We start from the raw sequence: 22,260 nt of genomic DNA, 5'->3' as shown, positions 1-22,260 counted from the left end.
GGACAAAAGCTGTAGATAAAAAAGCATTAGAAGACAAAAATGTACAGCAAACATAGGTAAAACCTAGGAATCCAAGGAGAACATTGTTCTATTTTGAAGTTCAGTGACTGGGGAGTTTTGTCATGCTGTGTGGTCAGTGGCTCTCTGAGTTGCATTTCTGTATTGCCACATCGAGTCCTTTAATGATAAGAAGTTTAACATGCTCAGAGAGCTTACGTCCTCCAGAAGTTCTTTTTTCCTCTGTTGGTCCTTTCCGTTAATGGCTTCACCATTCTCTCATTCACCCCAGAATGATGATCCTTTATGAGACCTTTCCTTTGTTACATGTTGTCATTTGCCTGCAAATACTCTTACTCTCTCTTCTTCCATTCCCATGTGTTCCGTGCTTTCCTTTTCTGTTCTTTGTCAGTGTCTTATCCACTGCTTTTATCTTATCCACTATTCTACATGCTACCTTTTATTCTCAACTTTTTAATATTTTTGCAACTGTATTTCTAATATTTTCACTTATAACATCTCCTTTCACTGATTTCATAACTTCAGTATACTGATTTTATCACTTAATGTGTTTATTACCCTCTCATTTTTTTGCCTAATGATACTACCACACTATATAGTTCTTGAAGTTATGTCTTTGTCCTTTACATTTTTGTGTCCTCTCCACTGCTTACTTTTGAGTACCTTTCATATACAGATCTGCAATGCCTTACTTCCTGTTTCAGAATGCTCTGAAAACCTATAGTTGTTTTGTGTGTGTGTGTGTGTGTGTATGTTAGGTATACTCATTTGACTTGATATGACATGAGGTAATTCATGCTGTGCTATTAAAAAACTTTTTTTTTTTTTTTTTTTTTTTTTGCTATCTCTTTGGGGCCGCTCCCACGGCATATAGAGGTTCCCAGGCTAGGGGTCTTATCGGAGCTGTAGCCACCGGCCTACGCCAGAGCCACAGCAACACGGGATCCGAGCCGTGTCTGCAACCTACACCACAGTACACGGCAACGCCGGATCGTTAACCCACTGAGCAAGGCCAGGGATCGAACCTGCAACCTCATGGTTCCTAGTCGGATTCATTAACCACTGCGCCACGACGGGAACTCCTAAAAAACTTTTTGAAGGGCAGAAATAGTTCAATAATATAGAAGCATTTTCATTTAGTTCATCCTTAATCTTTATTTAAACTTTATTTAACCTTTATTCTTTATTTAATGATAATATTTATATATTTTGGTATATAAAATATTAATGAGTGTTATAGTTCTATAATATAGAAGCATTTTCATATGGTTCATCCTTAATCTTTATTTAAACTTTATTCTTTAACGTTTATTCTTTATTTAAAGATATATTTATATATTTTGGTACAAAAATATTAATGAGTGTTATGGAGCATGATTGTTTACTTAATAGAAGTAATAAGCAAAAGAATCATTAATATGTGATAGGAATCTTTATGATGCAAAGTGCCATTAACCTCTGAATCTAAAAGTGTAAAACATCTGAGGATCTAAAAGTGTAAACCAAAAGTCCTGATTAACCTCAAGCAAAAACCAGTTTATACTCCTTGTCTAGGTATAAAAGCCCTAATTTGGACAAAAAATTTTATGGTCATCCTATCTATAGCAGCCATCCCAGCAACAGATTTCGCTGTTTTGGTAGGTGCCTATAACTAAGGATGAAAGCTTTCATTCTCATAACGTAATTCTTGTTTTGGTCAGAACAAGATACATAGTAAGATGTGTAAGACACTTCTAATGCATCTGATATTAAGAGTCAGATACATTAAAAATTGCTGGAAAGTTGAAGTCTTTGTTTCTTTTTGCTGGAAGTACTTAGTGGAAAAGGACACTGGCAAGATACAGTTATATAGACAAAGAAAATGCCACAGTGTGGAGTTCCTAATATGGCTCAGCTGTAACAAATCCCAGTGTGCATGAGGACACAGGTTTGATCCCTGTCCTTGCTCTCTGAATTAAGGGTCCAGTGTTGCCATGAGCTGTGGTATAGGCCAGCAGCTGCAGCTCCAGTTCATTTCAGCCCCTAGCCCGGGAACTTCCATATGCTGCAGGTGTGACCCTAAAAAGATGGATGGATAGATAGATAGATAGATGGATGGATGGATGGATGTATGGATGGATGGATGGATGGATGGATAGATAGATCGATCGAACTTAGAAGACTCAGAAAGAAAGAAGGAAAGAAAATGCCACCTTGGACACAGTGTAAGTGTTTTGATTAAAAAAAAAAGTCAGCAGTTTCAGAGTTCTTTTAGTAATCACAGTATATGCAAAGATAGTTTTTTTTTTTTCTAAAGTTATCTGAGATGTAGGCAAGGGTGAAAATCATTCTTGTTTTCTGGCCCAGAATTAATACAGCCTAGCTATATAAAAATGAGGTCTTTTCTGAGGCAGAAATTAATTCAAGACAATGTTTTATGTGATAATTTCACATCTTCTCTAGTCACAGTCCTAAGGTTCTTATAGCTGTATTGAGTCTGGATCACTCCTCTTAATGATTTCACTAGTCCATGTGACCGGCTATCCCTAGGTGGGGGGAGGGTGCTCTCGTTATTTTGGGGGGTGTCCATTTGGTTAGGCAGTGATAGAGGGGCTTTATGCCCTAATGGATTAGGGCATTCTGTGGTGACAGAAGGATGGTGGAGCAAGAAATGATCAAAGTTAGTTCTGGGACCTGTTTAAAAGTAGTAGGTAGCAATAGAAGTCCCCAAAAGTTTGGGAAAGGTGAAATATGTAAGACTTATTTTGTTGTTTTTTTTTTCCCCCCTATCTGAACATGTTAAGTTTAATGTAGTAATGATGCTTGAAAAAAAGATCTTCTTTGATCTTTACTTTCTTGGGAAATCTGTTTCTTTATAGATTTGAAATTTGTTGAGATATGCTGAAATGCTGCTGTATATGATTGGTTTTTCTGTAATTGGGGAGGAACTGTTTTTGATAAATTTTCTCATTGAATTTGGTTTTTCAGGCTTATGTATAGAGGATATAACACCCATTTTATTATTTGGCAAAAATTTAGCATTGTTTTGAGTATTTGAAAGCCCTGAAACAATTTATTTGAAACATGAAGAAGGAAAATTATTTTTCCCTTAACTTTAATGAGCATTTTTTTTCTTGGCAGAATGAAACTAACACAGAAAATATGGTCAGTTCCATAGATCCTGACAAACAAGATTCTCCTCCTCCAAAACCACCAAGGACCCGCAGGTATTGTACCTTATTTTCTTTGAAAGGATACTTTTTACTCACTGTTACTTAAACAAAAAATCCTGAATATTTCTAAGTTATTGTCTATAACTTTTCTTATTCTTTTTGTTTCGCATGTAGTATATGTATGGCAGCTGATTTTTCTTTTAGCTGGTGTACTATAAAAATTCTTTCTTTTTTTTTTTGTCTTTTTGCCTTTTCTAGGCCTGATCCTGAGGCATATGGAGGTTCCCAGGCTAGGGGTCTAATCGGAGCTGTAGCCACCAGCCTATGCCAGAGCCACGGCAACGTGAGATCTGAGCTGCGCCTGTGACCTATACCATAGCTCACAGCAATGCCAGATCTTTTAACCCACTGAGCAAAGCCAGGGATCGAACCTGCAACCTCATGGTTCCTAGTCGGATTCGTTAACCACTGCACTACCATGGGAATTCCTAAAAATTCTTTTTAATTTGGATAAAATTTCAGTAGTTTACTCTACCAGAACAGTGGATATAACCATGAGTTAACCATAACTTATCTTTTGTTTTTTTTACTTAATGAGTTTTATTTTTTCCATTACAGTTGGTTTACAGTTCTGTCAGTTTTCTACTGCACAGCAAAGTGATCCAGTCACATATACATATATACATTCTTTTTCTCACATTATCCTCCATCAGTGACTAGATAAAGTTCCCAGTGCTCTACATCAGGATCTCATTGCTTATCTATTCCAAATGCAGTAGTTTCATCTATTAACCCCAGATTCCCAGTCCATTCCACTCCCTCCCCCTCTCCCTTGGCAACCACAGGTCTGTTCTCCAAGTCCATGTGTTTCTTTTCTGTGGAAAGGTTCATTTGTGCTGTATATTATATTTCAGATGTAAGTGATTTCATATGGTTTTTGTTCTCTTTCTGACTTCACTTAGTATGAGAATCTCTAGTTCCATCCATGTTGTTGCAAATGGCATTATTCTTTTCTATGGCTGAGTAATATTTCATTGTGTACATGTACCACATCTTAATCCATTCATCTGTTGATGGAGATTTAGGTTGTTTCCATGTCTTGGCTCTTGTGAATAGAGCTGCAGTGAACATACGGGTGCATGTGTCTTTTTCAAGGAAAGTTTTGTCCGGATATATGCCCAAGAGTGGGATTGCTGGGTCATATGGTAGTTCTATGTGTGGTTTTCTAAGATTTTACTGTTTTCCATTGTGGTTATACTAATTTACATTTCCGCCAGCAGTGCAGGAGGGTACCCTGTTCTCCACACCCTTTCCAGCATTTGTTATTTGTGGACTTATTAATGATGGCCATTCTGACTGGTGTGAAGTTGTACCTCACAGTAGTTTTGATTTGCATTTCTCTAATAATCAGTGATGTTTAGTACTTTTTCATGTGCTTGTTGGCTATATAGCTTATCTTTTGGTATTTGGTATAACTAAATTTTTAGCTAAGATTTATTTCAATTTTCTCATGACTAAAGTAATATGATTGTCAAAAGTTGTATGGATGTTGAAGTTATGAGAAGACGTTTAATAACGTTACTAGCAGAGATGAGTTTATTCTCTCTAGATTTTACTTTCATACTAAGCTCATTTATAATAGTTAAAATCAGTACATATTCCTATTTCCCCCTTTGCCTTCCCCTTTCTTTCAGGATAGGTGCTAAGTCAATTAGATGGAAGTATGGAAAGGATTTAGATAAAGTCAGAATGATTAGCTTCAAAACCTTTTCATCCATTTAACTAGCTCTGAGGTTGTGAGTAAGCCACTCAATTTACTTGTTCCTTGAGGAGTTTTTTTAAGTATTATACTAAGGATTGAATGAAATTAAGTATGTGAAAATGCTATGTACAGGACCTGGCACATACTTGTTTTTCACTAAATGCTGATTTTCCCCTTACAATATGGAATTAAGATTGAGTGACTGAATTATTTTTAAAAGGAGACATAGTAGAAGATCCATAGTAATAAAACTGTTAAAATGGCTTACACCGAAGTGTCTTTTCTTGAACATAGAACTGCCCAAACATACTGACCCTTAAAGTAGGACTTCCTTTGTATAGGATTCACCAATTTTTTTTTCCTTTAAAAGTTTGATAGAAGTTGAATAAAGTTGGGTGAGGTGACTGTGGTTGTGTCTTGGCATGGAGTTGGTGTACCTTAATGAGATCATCCCTTTTTTACAAATGGAAAAGCTTACAATTTCCTCAATAACTAAGGCCTCTGGAGTGCCTCTGCCTGCTTCTCTAAGGAAATCAGGAAGCCTATATAGATAGGTTTAGGTCTCGGTGTTTAAATGCTTAGGATGTTAACTGCCCGCTAACACTTGCCAATAGTTCTTTCCTGTTTGATTTCCATTTTGGTATTTACTGTGGAAGGCAGCCAGTTAAAAATCTCTAAACTGCAGTTCTCCAACTTTTCTGATCTCATGTGAGTTCTGCAGAGTCCTAAAAGAACTGTAATGGCCTTAAAGAAAAACTGGGGCATTTTTGCTCCCCTAATATCTTTTAATTTGGTTTTGAAATTGAGGTAATGTAAAAGTTCTCAAAGTGTACATTGATATTTGTGGTTTACATGGTTGTCTACCTCCAACAGCAAACAGTGGTGGCCTCTTCCTAATTTTGAAGGAAAAATAGGAGTAGAATATTCTGAATTTTAAACCTTTCTCATATACCTCTTTAAAAGTTTGGCTTCTGTTATTCTTCAATAAACAAAAACATAATTTAAAAAGTAGTAAATGAGGGAGTTCCTGTTGTGGTGCAGTGGAAACGAATCCGACTAGGAACCATGTGGTTTCGGGTTCGATCCCTGGCCTCACTCAGTGGGTTAAGGATCTGGCATTGCTGTGAGCTGGGGTGTAGGTCACAGATGCAGCTGGGATCTGAGGTTGCTGTGGCTGCGGTGTAGGCCGGCAGCTGTAGCTCCGATTCGACCCCTAGCCTGGGAATCTCCATATGCTGCAGGTGTGGCCCTTAAAAGCCAAAAAAAATAAGTAAATATATAAAAAAAAAGTAATAAATGAGTATTAAATGAAAAATGTTCATTCATCTTATGCCAAAATTTTATTTTGTGCTCAAATCTTTACATGTTTTTATATTACATCTTAGGTCATTTTTATTATTCATGCAATGGAGTGAAATGGCAGAATTTCACTGTGTTCCACAAAGAATACCTGGTTAACTGAAAATAAAAATTGTAAGAACATTAGAGTCATAAAAACAGTATACTTTTCCAATATGACTGCCGTGAGCAAATAAGAGTATATTTATTGAGTTACTGTAGAAGGATCTGGAGAGGAAGGCATATGTTTGCTATATTTGGTTTAACTAGTCACATGATTCTGACTTATAAATACTTATAGAAATCATATTGTATATTTTGAATAGGAGATTTCATTTTCTGTTTTCAGTATATATGTTATTAAACTAATACAATTCTTGGTTTTTTTTCACTAACACCAGGATTCTGGAAGTATAGTTTGTTAATTATTTCTATAAACAGATTTACGACAAAGATACGAAAGGATGCCTTAGTAAATTTTTCTTAATTTCTAAATATTTCAGAGACAGTGACAATATACTTGATGCTTCCAATGCCTCTCAATTCCAACAAATTTAAATTGGAATAAGATTGGGAGGAAGACAGAAAGTGGTTCTGTTTTAGATGTTTGGATATCTAGGTTGAAGGTAAAGATTTATTGAGGATTCTGTGTATAGCTGATATAAAAGATTTGGGCATGAATGAAAAGAACAATGCAGGCATAAACATAAACCAGGAAACAGTGGTGTTACAGAGGCCATAAAAGGAGAGGGTTTTCTATCTGGCAGAAATACATGAATATTTTTCTACTTCTGTTAAGGGTTGCTTTAGAGAATGAACTAGACTTTCATCTGTGACTCTTAGAATAGCCTGGATAGGTGGGCATTTCTGGAGCCAAAACAAGAGTTTGAGACATTTGGGAACTCTGATCAAGCACAGGATGTGATGGGATTCTAGTGACAAAGGACTCTGGGAAAATGGCAGTAGAAAATTGGGCATTGGGAGAAATCAATATCATATAAAGCAGCTATTATTCTACTTAACTGTTTTTTTTTTCTGTTTAAAAACAAAATCTTTGGTTCTTTTTTGAAACATTTTCCTTTTGTTGATTTAAAAATAATTACATTAAACCCAAATATATTGCCTTAAAATGTTTAATTTATAAGAAAGAGGAGCAAAGTGCTTGAATAAAAGTAGAAAATGGTCCTGTAGACCAGCCAAATAGGAGAAAAGATTTTAAAAGATAGCCCTTTCAAAATATAAAATACCTGGAAATAACCTTAAGGAGAAATGTTTTTATTTGGATTAGTGAAAAATAATTGTTCTTGGTTGGAAAAGTTAAATGTAGTTTAGCTTTTTTCAATTGTATTTAAAATATTAGTTCTTGGGAATTCCCTGGTGGTTAGCAGTTAAAAAAATCAGCATTGTCACCATTGTGGCTTGGGTTCGATCCCTGGCCTGGGAACTTCCACATACCACAGGTGTCGCCAAAAAAGAAAAGAAAATACCAGTTCTTTAGAAATTTGATGCAGTTCACATTAAAATTTCCAAAGGAGTCTGCTCTGAACTTGATAATATAAAGTTTATTTGTAAGAATAAAGAGGCAAAAATATCAAAGAAAACTTGGTATTAAAGTAGTGAACATATATTAAATACGGAAAAAGAAAAGGGTCATTTATTAAGTCATTATTGTTTGTGCAGGTTTTTATATATCAACTATACCTCAATAAAGCTATTTTTAAAATGTGAGTAGCCAAGAATTTATTTACTATGTATGTATCAACATCATATACAGATTACTGCTTCTGAAAACATTTAAAAGATTGTTGGTTAAATAGGCAGTTTAAACACATTTAAATTTCCTAAAATTACAGTAGAAGAATATAAAAATATATGATTAAAAAACAAAACAGCAAAATAAAAAGATTAAAACCCAGGAAATTAAAGAGAAGATGGCAGCAAATGAGATTTTGACAAAATTTTGGAAAGTGGAGAGCATACTGATCAATGAAAAGGGACTTAACAGTACAGAGGAAGCTAAAACTTGCTTTCCTGTAGGCAGGGGAAGCTAATAAGAAGATGACGATCCTCTCCAAAGAACCTTCAGAAAGATGCAGAAATTGGAGGTTCCCCTCAAGGCTGATGTATAGGATGGGACTGAAAACAAGTACTTGAATGTCTCTATAAAAGTGTTTAGAAACCCAGATTCCTTCCTTCAAATTGAACAGACAGATGACATCTTCTGCTACACCTGGGTACACAGTAGGAAGGATTACTCTGGAGTGGCTGAATCTGAAAGTCTCTGGATTTAGGATATCAAGTCCAACTGATGATGGGGTTGTTGGTGTCTTACTAAAAGCAGGAATGTGTGGGATCCTCCAGCTCCATTGCTATCACCCCTTGTTTCGGTTATACTGGTAGCCACTTCTGGTGGGACACAGAATCCCTGTCTTGAAAAGCTAACCAGTCCCAAGAGAGGACATCTATTATTGATGGTTGTAGTCACCAAGCAGTGAGACTATGCCACAAGCTCTCTCCCTTACATTGACATACACATCTTCCAGACATTTAAAATATTCCATTCTTTTAAAATAAACAGAATTGGGAATTATCAGACATTTAGTAACAATTTCTATTTAGAAAGTTCTCAGTTTATAATGGATTAGGAAATGTTAAATGATGAGATTGTAGAACAAAAAAGAACCTAAAAGTAAGCAAAAGAACCTAAAAGCTCCGAGAGGAGAAAACAGCTCACATTCTAAGGAACAAGAATCATGATTATAAAATTCTGAAGGAAAATTATTTCTAATCTATAATTATGTACCTTTTCCAAAAGTCAGTATCCTTGAAAATATAATTAAATAGGCCTCAAGAAATTTGTTTCTATGTTTTTTGTTTTTTTTGGCGGTGCCTGTAGCATGCAAAATTTTGAGATCAAACCTGAGCCATAGCAGTGACAATGACAAATCCTTAACCACTAGGCCACCAGGGAACTCCCAGTTTCCTATGTATAGTTCTTAAGAAGCAACTGGAGGATATATAACCCACTAAGGCAAGCATGTGTACCTGGAAAAAGGAATATGGGACCTGGGAAACAGGAGAGTCTGACACAGGAGAGAATGTCAACTCTGTTGTGGCCTTGGGAGCAGTGGTCCACATTGGAGTGGGTGGCTCAGGTTTCTAAGAGGATTCTGTGGTATTAATAATTACCTGGTATGGTTGATCCATTAAGAGGAGATATAGAGTTTGAATAAGGGCTGAACTACTGATGATACATTGGAAACCAAAGGCAATTATTAAGGAAAAACAAGAGTTACATAAGAAAAAATAGGAGATGTTGTTGTGGATCAGTGGGTTAAGAACCCAACTAGTATCCATGAGGATGCAGGTTTGACCCCTGGCCTCGCTCAGTGGGTTAAGGATCTGATGTTGCTGTGAGCTGTGGCATAGGTCACAGATGCAGCTCAGATCTGGTGGTGTTGTGGCTATGTTGTAGGCTGGCAGCTGCACCTTTTATTTGACCCTTAACCTGGGAACTTCCTTATGCTGCAGGTACAGCCCTTAAAAAAAATAAAAGGGGAGTTCCTGTTGTGGCACAGTGGTTAACAAATCCGACTAGGAACCATGAGGTTACAGGTTCGGTCCCTGCCCTTGCTCAGTGGGTTAACAATCCGGCGTTGCCGTGAGCTGTGGTGTAGGTTGTAGACACGGTTCGGATCCCGCGTTGCTGTGGCTCTGGCGTAGGCTGGCAGCTGCAGCTCCGATTAGACCCCTAGCCTGGGAACCTCCATATGTTGTGGGAGCAGCCCAAGAAATGGCAAAAAGACCAAAAATAAATAAGTAAATAAATAAATAAATAAATAAATAAATAAATAAATGGGAGTTCCCTCTGTGGCTCAGAAGTTAACAAATCCCACTAGGATCCATGACAATGCAGATTTGATGCCTGGCCTCGTTCAGTGGGTTAAGGATCTGGAGTTGTTGTGAACTCTGGTGTAGGTCACCAACACAGCTCGGATCCCACGTTGCTCTGACTGTGGCTGTGGCCAGCTGGCCTTGTTCAGTGGGTTAAGGATCTGGAGTTGTTGTGAGCTGTGGTGTAGGTCACCAACACAGCTCAGATCCCATGTTGCTCTGGCTGTGGCTGTGGCCAGCAGCTATAGCTCCAATTCAAGCCCTAGCCTGGGAGCCTCCATTTGCCACTGGTGCAGCCCTAAAATAGTGATTAAAAAAAAAAAAAAAATTAACCTATCCATAGTAACAGTATTGGGAAGATGGAGAAGACATTTATATAGTAAGAAGTTGCTACAGTATGTGTGAAATGGAAAGATCAAGTAACAATAATTTATGCATTTTGAAATATGGAGGTAAATCTTAGAAGCAGCTCTTTTTAAAAAGTTGAAATTTGATGTCTCAGGGTAACTGGAAGGCTGTGGGAGGGAATTGCTGTTTTTTTCAGTAAGAATCCTTGTATTATTTGACATTTTAAATTAGTGTAAACAATGAAATTACTACCTTTTTAAACATTAAATTTTCTTAGTTTGGCAAATTTTTTTTTTTTGTCTTTTCGTCTTTTTGCCTTTTCTTGGGCCGCTCCCGCAGCATATGGAGGTTCCCAGGCTAGGGGTCCAATCGGAGCTGTAGCTGCCAGCCTACCCCAGAGCCACAGCAATGTGGGATCTGAGCCACATCTGCAACCTACACCACAGCTCATGGCAACGCCGGATCATTAACCCACTGAACAAGGGCAGGGATCGAACCCGCAACCTCATGGTTCCTAGTCGGATTCGTTAACCACTGCGCCACGACGGGAACTCCCAGTTTGGCAAATTTTAATTTTTTATTCATAACCACAGACTTTACTGACTTGTAATATATAAGAGGCTCAGCTACATAACTGTTACTTATGAACTTATTTTTTTTTTAAGGATGTTTGTTTGTTTGTTTTTGCTCTTTAGGGCCACACCTGTGGCATATGGAGGTTCCCAGGCTAGGGGGCCAATCGGAGCTGTAGCTGCCAGCATATGCCACAACCACAGCAATGCAGGATCCAAGCTGCGTCTGCAACCTACACCACAGCTCACGGCAATGCCAGATCCTTAACCCACTGAGCGAGGCCAGGGATCGAACCCTCAACCTCATGGTTCCTATTTGGATTCATTTCCACTGAGCCACAACAGGAACTCCAAAGGATGAACATTCTCACAGTACCCTTTTCTTAATGTTTTTCAGTTGCCTTGTAGAAGGAGATGCTAAGGAGGAGATACTGCAGCCTCCGGAACCTCACCCAGTTCCACCAATCTTGACACCTTCTCCCCCTTCAGCTTTTCCAACAGTCACTACTGTGTGGCAGGACAATGACAGATATCATCCAAAGCCAGTGTTGCACATGGTTTCATCAGAACAACATTCAACAGACCTCAACAGAAACTATAATAAATCAACAGAACTTACAGCAAAAAACGAATCAGCTGTTGAACAGATAGATAAAAAATTGGAGCGCAATTTAAGTTTTGAGATTAAGAAGGTCCCTCTCCAAGAGGGACCAAAAAGCTTTGATGGGAACACACTCTTGAATAGGGGACATGCAATTAAAATTAAATCAGCTTCGGCTTCACCTTGTATTACCGATAAAATCTCTAAGTCACAGGAATTGAGTTCAAGGGATCTAAAAGTTGATGATATTTCCCAGAATTCTTGTGTGGACTGCAGTGCAACACAGTCGAATAAAGCTCCAGTTATTTTACCGGAAGAATTACAGAAGAATTCAGACACACCTCCAAGGCCAGACCGCTTGCCTCTTGATGAGAAAGGACGTGTAACATGGTCATTGCATGGACCTGAAAATACTCCACCTATGCCTGATTCATCTGAAGGCAAATCCTCAGATACCCACTGTCAAACAAAGAAAACTGTGAGTTTAACGCCAAGTCCTACAACACAAGTTGAAACCCGTGATCTCTCAGATCATCAAAACAGTTCCCCTCTATTCAGAGCACCCCTCAGTTTTACTAATCCTCTTCACTCTGATGACTCGGACTCAGATGAAAGGAACTCTGATGGTGCTGTGACCAAGAATAAAACCAGTGTTTCAACAGCAAGTGCCACAGTTTCTGCTGCCGCTAGTACTGAAAACATTTCTACAAGGAAAGTATTACCAATGTCCATTGCTAGACATGATATAGCAGGAACAATACATTCAGGTGCTGAAAAAGGTAATAATTAATAGTATCTAACACAAATATTTTTACTATGTGCCAGTCACTGTTCTAAGAAGTTATGTTTTATTTCATACCTTACTCTAGAACCTACAGCAGGATGTCATTATTTTCAATACTATTTTTTAAGTAAGTTTTGTTACCTTAGTTTGATCACATTACATTACTAGATCAATTTTGGTGTTTTCAAAATATTTCAATTATCATAACTGAAAATTCTCTCTTATAGCTCTTAGTATTTATATGGGTCAAAAATTTATATGACTGAATAATTAGAAATTATTTAGGGAAGACAGAATTACTTAAAGTGACTATGACACAGGAGTTCCCGTGGTGGCTCAGCGGTTAATGAATCCACCTAGGAACCGTGAAGTTGCAGGTTCGATCCCTGGCCTTGCTCAGAGGGTTAAGGATCTGGCGTTGCCATGAACTGTGGTATAGGCTGGTGGCTACAGCTCTGATTAGACCCCTAACCTGGGAACCTCCATATGCTGCAGGTGTGGCCCTAAAAAAGGCAAAAAGACAAAAAAAAAAAAGTGACTATGACACTAATACTGTAAAATGGCTTGATTGGCCATTTAATTTTACCCATGTATGTTATATTTTATATGATCTTCCAACTACAAAATAACTTTTAAAAATTCTCTTCACAAATGCTTACAAATAAGACTCCTTTCAACTCTGAATTTAACCAAGGAGCAACATGGCAACTACTCAGCAGAATATGGGAGGTTTAATTCAGTCAGTAGTAAGTGGGATATTTCCATATCTAATCAGCAGTGCTACTAATATTTAGTTAATCACTCTCTTCTTTAAGTAGTCTAAGCATTTCAAGATAATGCATGCCCCAAGTTCCCAAGATATATTATTGGTTCTTGAAACTCTTTAGTCTGCTAAAAATTATCATGGCCGCCATCTTAGACCATAAAGTTGAGCAAATACATAAACATGAAAGCTACTTACTGATTGATTATCATTGGTCTTTTACTTGTCAGTGAACGTTGGTTGTGACACATACAGACTGCTATTTATAATATGCATGCAAAATAAGTACTGTAAATTTGAAAGATCACTTTTTCCATTTCTGACCCAGTACCATCCATACTGTGGCCTCTTTAGTTTCTTCAGCTCACACGTACTTTATTTTTTTTATCTTAAGAACATATGTGATAGAGTAAATGAGAGTCTAACCTAGTTTCTTAAATTTACAGGATTCTCCTCTGTGCTCTTGATTCTACTGTTTTATTTGAAGGGTCTTCAGAAAATTCTTTACCAGTTTGGCATAATATGAAGTTATTTAATGTTGTTTTCTTCCTTGACATCAGAGTTTGAAAAATAACTGCCATATTATAATTATACTAGAAAATGTGTGGATAAGAAGTTTTCATTTGGGGCCTTTTTATTTATTATTTTTTTTCCGCCTATCAGGCATGTGTTTTGTACCTAGAAAATATATGTATTTAAACTGTTACTGGAAATAGAATTTGGTAAGTCCAGAAAGGATGTATGATTTGATAAACTCATTAAAATTTACTCTCAGGAGTTCCCATTGTGGTGCAGCAGAAACAAATCCAATTAGAAACCATGAGGTTGCAGGTTCGACCCCTGGCCTTGCTCAGTGGGTTAAGGATCCGGCCTTGCCGTGAGCTGTGGTGTAGGCCAGAGGCTACAGCTCTGATTAGACCTCTAGCCTGGGAATCTTCACATGCTGAGGGTGTGGCCCTAAAAAGACAAAAAAAAAAAATTTACTGCCATATGACCAGTGTTCTGCTGATAATAGAAAGAGTTCCTATAAAATATGGCATACTGTATAGGAATAGTTGAAAGCCGCATACTGTATAGGAATAGTTGAAAGCCCTCTACTGTATACCAGCTCATTTCACTTCTCTCCATTTTATTTGTACTTCAAAGCACAGGTAGCTATAAATGTGATTTCTGATTTGTTTTCCTCCTACCCTAACTATGCTAAATGAGTTTGGTATTAACAGAATATTTTCCTGTGTAAGTGTTCTTTGTTGCAACATAGCTAGAAGCAGTCCCGTTTTTAATGTTATTAATTATTTACCTTATAGATGAACCATTGGCACAAGGATTTAATTATTGTTTGCTTGTTTGTTTTAGAATTTATTGCAGGATAATTCTGTTTTGATGCCTGAAACAACCTTTTGCATATGTTACTGCCTAAAAAAAAATCCTGGCCCTGAATTCTAACTTTTTTTTTTTTTTTTTGGTCTTTTTGCTATTTCTTGGGCTGCCCCTGCGGCATATGGAGGTTCCCAGGCTAGGGGTCGAATTGGAGCTGTAGCCACCGGCCTACGCCAGAGCCACAGCCGCGTCTGCAACCTACACCACAGCTCACGGCAACCCGGATCGTTAACCCACTGAGCAAGGGCAGGGACCGAACCTGTAACCTCATGGTTCCTAGTTGGATTCGTTAACCACTGCGCCACGACGGGAACTCCTGAATTCTGACTTTTAATAGACTCAGGCCTCTTTAAAGATTTCTCAAGCTTGGCTACATTAGGCACCCATAAAGTGTATGATTTACCAAAGCCTATGTAAAATGTGAGGTCTCTGGTTGGGTAACCTCTACGATAGAAGTTTATAACACATGAAAGGGAGACCAAAGATCTAGGGAGAAATGTGCAGTTGAAAAGTAAAGGTTACAGTTAGAAAATAGAGTGAAGACTCTTTAAGAGTGAGGACTGTTCTAACAGAAGAGGTATAGAGTTTCCAAAAGATACTTAAACAAACAAGCCTATCCTTCCTGATTTGTCCACTTCATTATGAAATGGCACCACAATGCCAAGATTATGCATCCCTTCCTTCCAACAGCCATTTCTTCACTGTGAGCTGCTAGTAACAAAAGGGCAAGGGGAAATAGGATGCGTGCTCAGACTGTTACTACTGGATAAGAAAGATACTTCTTTAGTGGCTTAACTTTACATGCAAGAGAGAATTCCAGTACTCATAGTAGTTTTACATATATATTATTGTGTAAATATAATAATATATATTATATATTTAAATATATATAAAGTATTGGACTGGAACTCTTCTCAGCAGGACCCAGAGGTTGTATTTTCTTGTGTCTTTTGCTGAATAAATGTAGGAGGGACAAGAGCAATCACAACTGGCTTGTGCTTGCTGAAAACTCAAAGGGCTTTACTTGATTTCCTATCTTTTTTTTAGCGTGTAGCCTCTGTGGTGAAACAGCAAAGTATCATGGCAAGATTGTTCATATTTTTAAGAGAACAGTTGTTTAGACCCAGACAAAATAATATAGGATCCTCACATCTTCATTTCCTTGCCCCATCCTCTCTAAGCTGAGTCCACCCACAGAATTGTATCCTCATATTTTCTTTTTCTACCTCCAATGAAACTTCAGATTATCTGATACTCTTTATACACTTTATGCCATAACAAGGCTAACTGATGAGGCTTACTTAATGCATTATCTTTTCCAGAGCTAATTTTGTTCTTATTAGTGAGAAGTATTTAATAGCTCCAGTCAGTATTCTCAAAGTATGGTCATTTTTGACACTGTTTCCAAGATTTTAGGCAATAAATAAATGAACATTTGAAAAAAAGTAATGGCTGTATTTTTACTGTATTAGAAAAATAATTAGCACACTTTAAATATGTTAGTTTAAAAAGTGGAATTTTTTAAAATAGGACATACAGTCTATTTTGGCAAAACTCATAAAAGGAGTTAAGCAGTTGATAGTTTGGGAAACACTGACATATCAAATGACCAAAGCTTTCCCTTGTGGACTCAAATCATCATCAACAAGCCCAGTAGAGAAGGCACTTGCCTGTTGGCTTCTCTGCTGAATATGCCTCAGACTAAGAGGAAGTGATTAATGCCTGCAGGGTATCAGGAAAGTCATGGGAGAGTCACTTTCTCTGTGCAACAGTAAGTGGAGTTCATTCCTTTCTCGGTAAACATCATGATTCTTGATAAGTTGAGTGGTAAGGATATCTTGTTTATTTCTTGCATTTTAAAAATCTGGTTCTCAGATACTTGTGGCAGTAATTTTTAAGAATGTCAAAAAGCTCTATTATTTTGTTTAGATAAGTTCATTTAAAAATGATTAATGTTTTAACAAGTTCATAATTTGTCTAAATTTTATTTATTTAATATAGATGTTGATGTTAGTGAAGATTCGCCTCCTCCCCTACCTGAAAGAACTCCTGAATCTTTTGTATTAGCAAGTGAACATAGTGAGTGTCTCTTCTGATTTTACATACTCCATACTCTAATGATAAACTCTGGGGAGTTCCCGCTGTGGCTCAGTGGAAACAAATCCAACTGGTATCCATGAGGATGTGGGTTTGATCCCTGGCCTTGCTCAGTGGGTTAAGGAGACGGTGTTGCTGTGAGCTGTGGTGTAGGTTGAAGACATGGCTCGGATCCTGCATTGCCTGTGGCCTCGGTGTAGGCCAGTGGCTACAGTTCTAATTCAACCCCTAGCCTGGGAACCTCCATATGCCATGGGTGTGGCTCTAAAAAAGCAAAAACAAAAAACAAAAACAAAAAACTCTGAAAAAAAATAAGGCTGATTTGAATCAAGTTGCTGTTGAGCTGCACAGTTTTGAAATTGACACGTGTTCTTGATTCCTTGTATGAAAAATATTTTAATATGGTATTTTATTTGCTAAGACTGCTAAAATAACTACACTTACATTAAATATTGTAATTCAGTTAAATGCAGTTAGAACAGTTTATTCTCTTCTCATTCATTAAAACTAGCACTTATTTATGAAAAGATATTAATTGCTTCACTTGGTGCTGGTTTAGGTAAGTCAACATTTAAATTCAGTTGTAGACGGGAATTGCTCAGTTAATGTTAACTGAGGGATACTTAAGGCCACAAGAGTATCAGTGAAAGTTGGGAGAAAGTGATCATATTGCAGAGTATTGATAATATATTTCTCCTCCTTTCCACCTGGAAAAAGAGTACAGAACCAGTTTTAATACATTTAGTGTCTCATGCTCAGTGGAAGTACTCTTATCTGAGTTGCATTTTCCCAATATTTTACTAATTTTAACTGCTTTTTAAAAACGTTAAAAACAGTGAAGCTGTATACTTCACTAATACTAAATAAATAAGTCTAAGTTTGTCATATCTGTAGATTTCAGTGCTCTTGTAATAAACTAAATTTTTTAAATTCCAAGGAAGGAAACTTAAATGGATTTTCAGTTATTAGAAACTATATAATTTTGAATGAAAGTGATAGTTTCATAAAACCTCTAGGATCTGTTTTTGTATATTATCTTAATGCAAGAAATTTCTAGAATTAAAGATTTTTTAAATCAGCTTTTTAAAATTAGAGTTGATTTACAATGTTGTGCCAATTTCTGCTGTGCAAAAAAGTGACTCAGTAATACATATATAATCTTTTTATATAAAGATGTTAATTTTAAGATTTCATTTTTCTCAGATACACCTGTAAGATCTGAGTGGAGTGAACTTCAAAATCAGGAAGAGTCTGAACAAAAAAAACCTGAAGTGAGTCCATTTGAGAATGGAACAGCTATAGCTCAGTACTTTTGTTCTTCAGTTAATTTATCTTACAGTGTTTATTATAATAATTGTTTCCTTAAGACTATTAGATATAATTTTTTACAACTCTAAGACATTTTATTTCAAGAGAAATACAATTTTTGGTTAATATTTCTTATGCTACAATTTCAAGTGAAAAGCCTATATAAAATGTGAGATCTAAAAAAATTTTAAAGGACATCATGATCTACTATAACGATCACTTAAGAGTGCTATTTTCCCCAAGCTGCTTTTAAAGTTTGTAAATTATGACTTGTTCCAAGTCATTTTGGAGGTATGAATGGAATAGGAATTACTATTTTCAGGGTATAGAACTTCCCTAAATTTTATTCTTTCCATTATAACACTACCATTATAACACTAGATATACAGTCTTTCCCTTTGATTTTTCTGGTCACATGAGGCGTCCTTTCACATTCAGGAAATATTTTAATAGCTAAATATTTTGGCCACGGGAAATGTCGTTTTTCATCACCGTTGATATTTTTCATATTTCCCTCATTTTATTGTCTTTGAAATTAGGGTATATCTTACAATTAATTTTAAAACATGGTGATAGACTTTAATTGGTATATAAAGTATTGGTAACCTAATAATGATGCTGTGTCTTAGAATCAGTGATGTCCTAATTTGATGAATATAGTAGAGGGCTGGCAAAATGCAGTTGTCTGTGTGTTCCTTTATGTAGTAACTCCTGCATTTTCAGTTTTTACCCAGAAGGAGAAAGGAATTCCCCTATTCTAGCAGTATAAACACTGTAACTTTAAAAATTTTAACCCTAATTGAAAACACCATAATTTTCTTTTCTATTGACAGAGTTTCCTAATAGATCTTGATTTATTGGCATATATACTCATAACAGACCAGATTTTCTATTATTTGTACATGAAAGAGATATATTGTAATAACTATTAAATGTCTTCCTTATAGGGCTTGATAACCTCTGGAAGTGAAACATGTAAGTTGGATTGTGTCCCTTTTTGCTATCAATTATATAGATTAATTTCCACAAGATAGCATGTCTCATAGTGTATGCTATTTACTTTTTTTTTCTCTATTTCTTTTCTCTCTCTCTCTTTTTTTTTTTTTTTTTTTTTTTTTTTTTTTTGCTTTTTAAGACTGGACCAGTGGCATATGGAAGTTCCCAAGCTAGGGGTCAAATCAAAGCTGTAGCTGCCGGCCTACACCATAGAATTGCGGAATTTGAGCCACGTCTGCAACCTACACCACAGCTCATGGCAATGCCCGATCCTTAACCCATTGAACAATGCCAGGGATTGAACCCATGTCTTCATGCTAGTTGAGTTTATTACCATTGAGCCACAGTAGGAACTCCCACTTGGTTATTTTTGTATCGCAAATACATAGGGCAGCTCTTCTAGAACCTGAATTAACTAGTATAATTCTTCCAAGTTAATTATTATACCAGATATTAATTTGTTCTGGGAGGTAACTGCATTTGTTATCAGTAGTTAACAGGCTGATTGGGAAAGAAAATATTTTAACAGTATTTTCTTATATTTTATTTGTTATTTATAAAACACTTAGAATGTAGATCTGACAGTGATTTGAATAAATGCCCCCAATTAACCTAGATGACTGAACTGGGTCCCTAAAAATCAGTTGTTTAGAAATCTTCCTTTTAGGGAGTTCTCTTGTGGTGCAGTGGGTTAAGGATCAGGTGTTGTCACTGCTGTGCTGCAGGTGCAGTCCCTGGCCTGGGAACTTCCACATGCTGGGTACCCACAGCCAAAAAAAAAAAAAGAAAAAGAAAGAAATCTTCCTTTAGGACTTTTATATTTACAAAAGCCAGTAAGATTATGTAGCTCAACTCAGTATTATAATACCATGTTAGAAAAACATTCTACCATATTACTTTTATTATCATAGTAAAATACATCAGCTTATTAATTGAATCAGTGACCATGTAAGCAGCTCATCAAACATCCTAGCCTAGACAGTTCCCTCAGTTTATCTATCATCTCTGTTCTTATACTCCCTTCTCCTTCAGCTGTTCTCCCCCTAGATCTTTGCCTAATGGGACTCCATTCCATCTCATAAACTCTTATTATTCTTTATCTACTCTGCAGAGGTCGTGTATTGAAAGAAAAAGAGCAGAAGCTTTAGCATCAGGTTCACCTAGATTGGATTCTAATTTTTGCCATTTTACTTAGCTAGGTGGCTTTGGGCAAATTACCTAATCTTTCTGAGCCTCAGTTTTCTTCTGTGTGAAATGGAGATAATAGTACCTAATTTAGAGGATTGTTGTGAAGCTTTCATTAAATTACAGCATATACAGAGAGTATCAGACACAGTGGCATATGGTAGGAACTGAAATGGAAACAATGCTATTATTATTTGTGTTTTATTACTAGTGCTGCCATGGCTAGACCCCTGGATTGTTTTTCTTATTATCTGTTATTTCCTTTCTGGTTTCTCTTCTCTATTCAGTTTGGATACCATCATCCATCATTTTTAGTTAGTCCCACTCAAAATTGTCCCTAACTTTCTTTCTTTTTTTTTTGCCTTTTTTTTTTTGCTTTTTAGGGTCATACCCACAGCATGTGGAAGTTGCCAAGCTAGGGTTCGCATTGGAGCTACAGCTGCTGGCCTACACCACAGCCACAGCAACACAGGATCCAAGTGACATCTGTGACCTATATCACAGCTCACAGCAACATCTGATCCTTGACCCACTGAGAAAGGCCAGGATCAAACTTGCATCATCATGGATACAAGTCAGATTTGTTTCCACTGTGCCACAATGGGAACTCCTGTGCTTAACTTTATTACTCCTAATTTCTGTACCATTTTTATTTTATCCTTCTGGATTACTGAATACTGCTGGGGAACATCAATTAGTTTTACAGATTAAGCATACAATTCTAGGTATTCATCCACACTTGGGCCCTCAGGTGGTGTTGGAGTATCTGACATGCTCTAGTTTGTACCCTTCCTATTTCCCCTGAATTTTCCAATCTTTATTTTCTTCTAAAATTATCAATCCCACTTACTCAGTAGATGACCTTTTACTTCATTGAGAAAATTAAGGCTTTTAGACTAAATCATTTTCTCATAGAAGCCAAATCCGAATACCTCATTGCCACTAGTTTCCTCTGCATGCCTAACCTCTCTGTCCCCATTATTGTAAAACTTAGCACAGCGCTATAATAAATGTGCCTGTCTGTCTCTTCTTTAGACCAGGGGTTGGCAAACTATCCCACAGGCCTAATCCTGACCTTGGCTTGTTTTTTTGTTCTTCCCTTGATCTGAATAAATGATTTTTACATTTTTAAAGAATTGTTAAAAAAAAAAAGAAACGAAAATTAAGGAAGAATATGTGATAGAGACCTTATATGGCTTAAAATATTTATTTTCTAGCACTTTACAGCAAAGCCTAAAATATTTATTTTCTAGCACTTTACAGAAAGTTTGCTGACCCCTGTCTAGACTATAAGCACCTAAGGACAGGGATCATCTATCATATGACTTGTATTCCAAGTATCCAGAAACATTTCCTACAGAGGTATAGGTAGGGGATGTGATAAGGGTTGAGAAAGTGACTGAATTGTAGTAGTTGATTCCGTTACTAATCTCATAATTGAAAGAGAATTACTTCTTTTAGTAAAAGTAGTAAGTTCATTAATAAACTATGAATTTGTTTACTATTGATTTCCATATAAAGGCATTTCAGTTGTAGTTCAAGTAAGGGCATGAGGAGAGTCTTCACTTTGCAGAAGCGCTCACTGCAGATTTCTAGGTGCCTGAAGAACACCTAAGACAATTTCCTGTGTTCACTACGCTTACATTTATATTTATCTGGGCCTCTCTCTCCCAAGAGAGAAAACCTGCTCTTTCAACTAACTGCCCACATTAAAACAATTAGAGGATTCTTCTGCCTATGATGCTACAAATGATCGTGATTAAAAATGGCTTTGGTTTGCACTTTAGATCATCCAGCAGGAGGTTTTCATACAGAGACCTGTACAGAATGTCCACCTACTTTCAGTAACAAGAAAGATCAAATATCAGAAAGTCCAACAGAAGCCACAGAGATTGGTAATTTTTTTACTAAATAATTTTAAAACTATAATTATGTAGTTAATGCTATCAAATTAATGCCATCATTCCCAGGATTTCCTTACAGCAAAGTTTATCAGACTTTGTGCTATGATTTATACAGGTTCTTAAATGACTTGCCAAAATAAAACGTGCTGTCATAGTTG

At 36.7% G+C, this 22,260-nt stretch overlaps 1 protein-coding gene and 1 long non-coding RNA gene across 13 annotated transcripts in view; one reads left to right on the top strand and one right to left on the bottom strand.

Moving 5' to 3' along the window:
* LOC102167692 (uncharacterized) overlaps positions 1 to 22,260 on the bottom strand; it is a 121,284-nt gene that overhangs the window by 52,104 nt on the left and 46,920 nt on the right. Inside the window, exons 4-5 of one of the 9 annotated variants that reach the window (XR_014816088.1) lie at positions 11,387 to 12,144; positions 6,254 to 9,651 (exon numbers count right to left, since the gene is read on the bottom strand). The exons of 4 other annotated variants lie outside the window; for them this stretch is intronic. This is a non-coding gene — a long non-coding RNA (uncharacterized LOC102167692). Of the gene's footprint in view, positions 1 to 6,253; positions 9,652 to 11,386; positions 12,145 to 16,875; positions 17,417 to 22,260 lie in introns of those variants that run through there. 4 more of the 9 variants (XR_014816089.1, XR_014816094.1, XR_014816093.1 and 1 more) reach the window with 4 other exon arrangements.
* Positions 1 to 22,260, top strand: part of PTPN12 (protein tyrosine phosphatase non-receptor type 12) — an 83,075-nt gene that overhangs the window by 59,427 nt on the left and 1,388 nt on the right. For 3 of the 4 annotated variants that reach the window (XM_021102553.2, XM_084977429.1, XM_084977430.1), the window contains exons 12-17: positions 3,139 to 3,224; positions 11,482 to 12,464; positions 16,614 to 16,691; positions 17,913 to 17,980; positions 18,965 to 18,992; positions 21,986 to 22,093. In XM_021102553.2, coding sequence (XP_020958212.1) covers positions 3,139 to 3,224; positions 11,482 to 12,464; positions 16,614 to 16,691; positions 17,913 to 17,980; positions 18,965 to 18,992; positions 21,986 to 22,093 — 1,351 coding nt within the window. The remainder of the gene's footprint in view (positions 1 to 3,138; positions 3,225 to 11,481; positions 12,465 to 16,613; positions 16,692 to 17,912; positions 17,981 to 18,964; positions 18,993 to 21,985; positions 22,094 to 22,260) is intronic. The other variant, XM_021102555.2, reaches the window with a different exon arrangement.

The sequence above is a fragment of the Sus scrofa genome, chromosome 9 (assembly GCF_054392235.1).
Source record: "Sus scrofa isolate SSC_HxYL_T2T_F1_AM1 chromosome 9, Sscrofa_HxYL_maternal_Yorkshire_Landrace_v2.0, whole genome shotgun sequence".
NCBI lineage: Eukaryota > Metazoa > Chordata > Mammalia > Artiodactyla > Suidae > Sus > Sus scrofa.
This window is presented reverse-complemented; position numbering and strand designations above follow the sequence as displayed.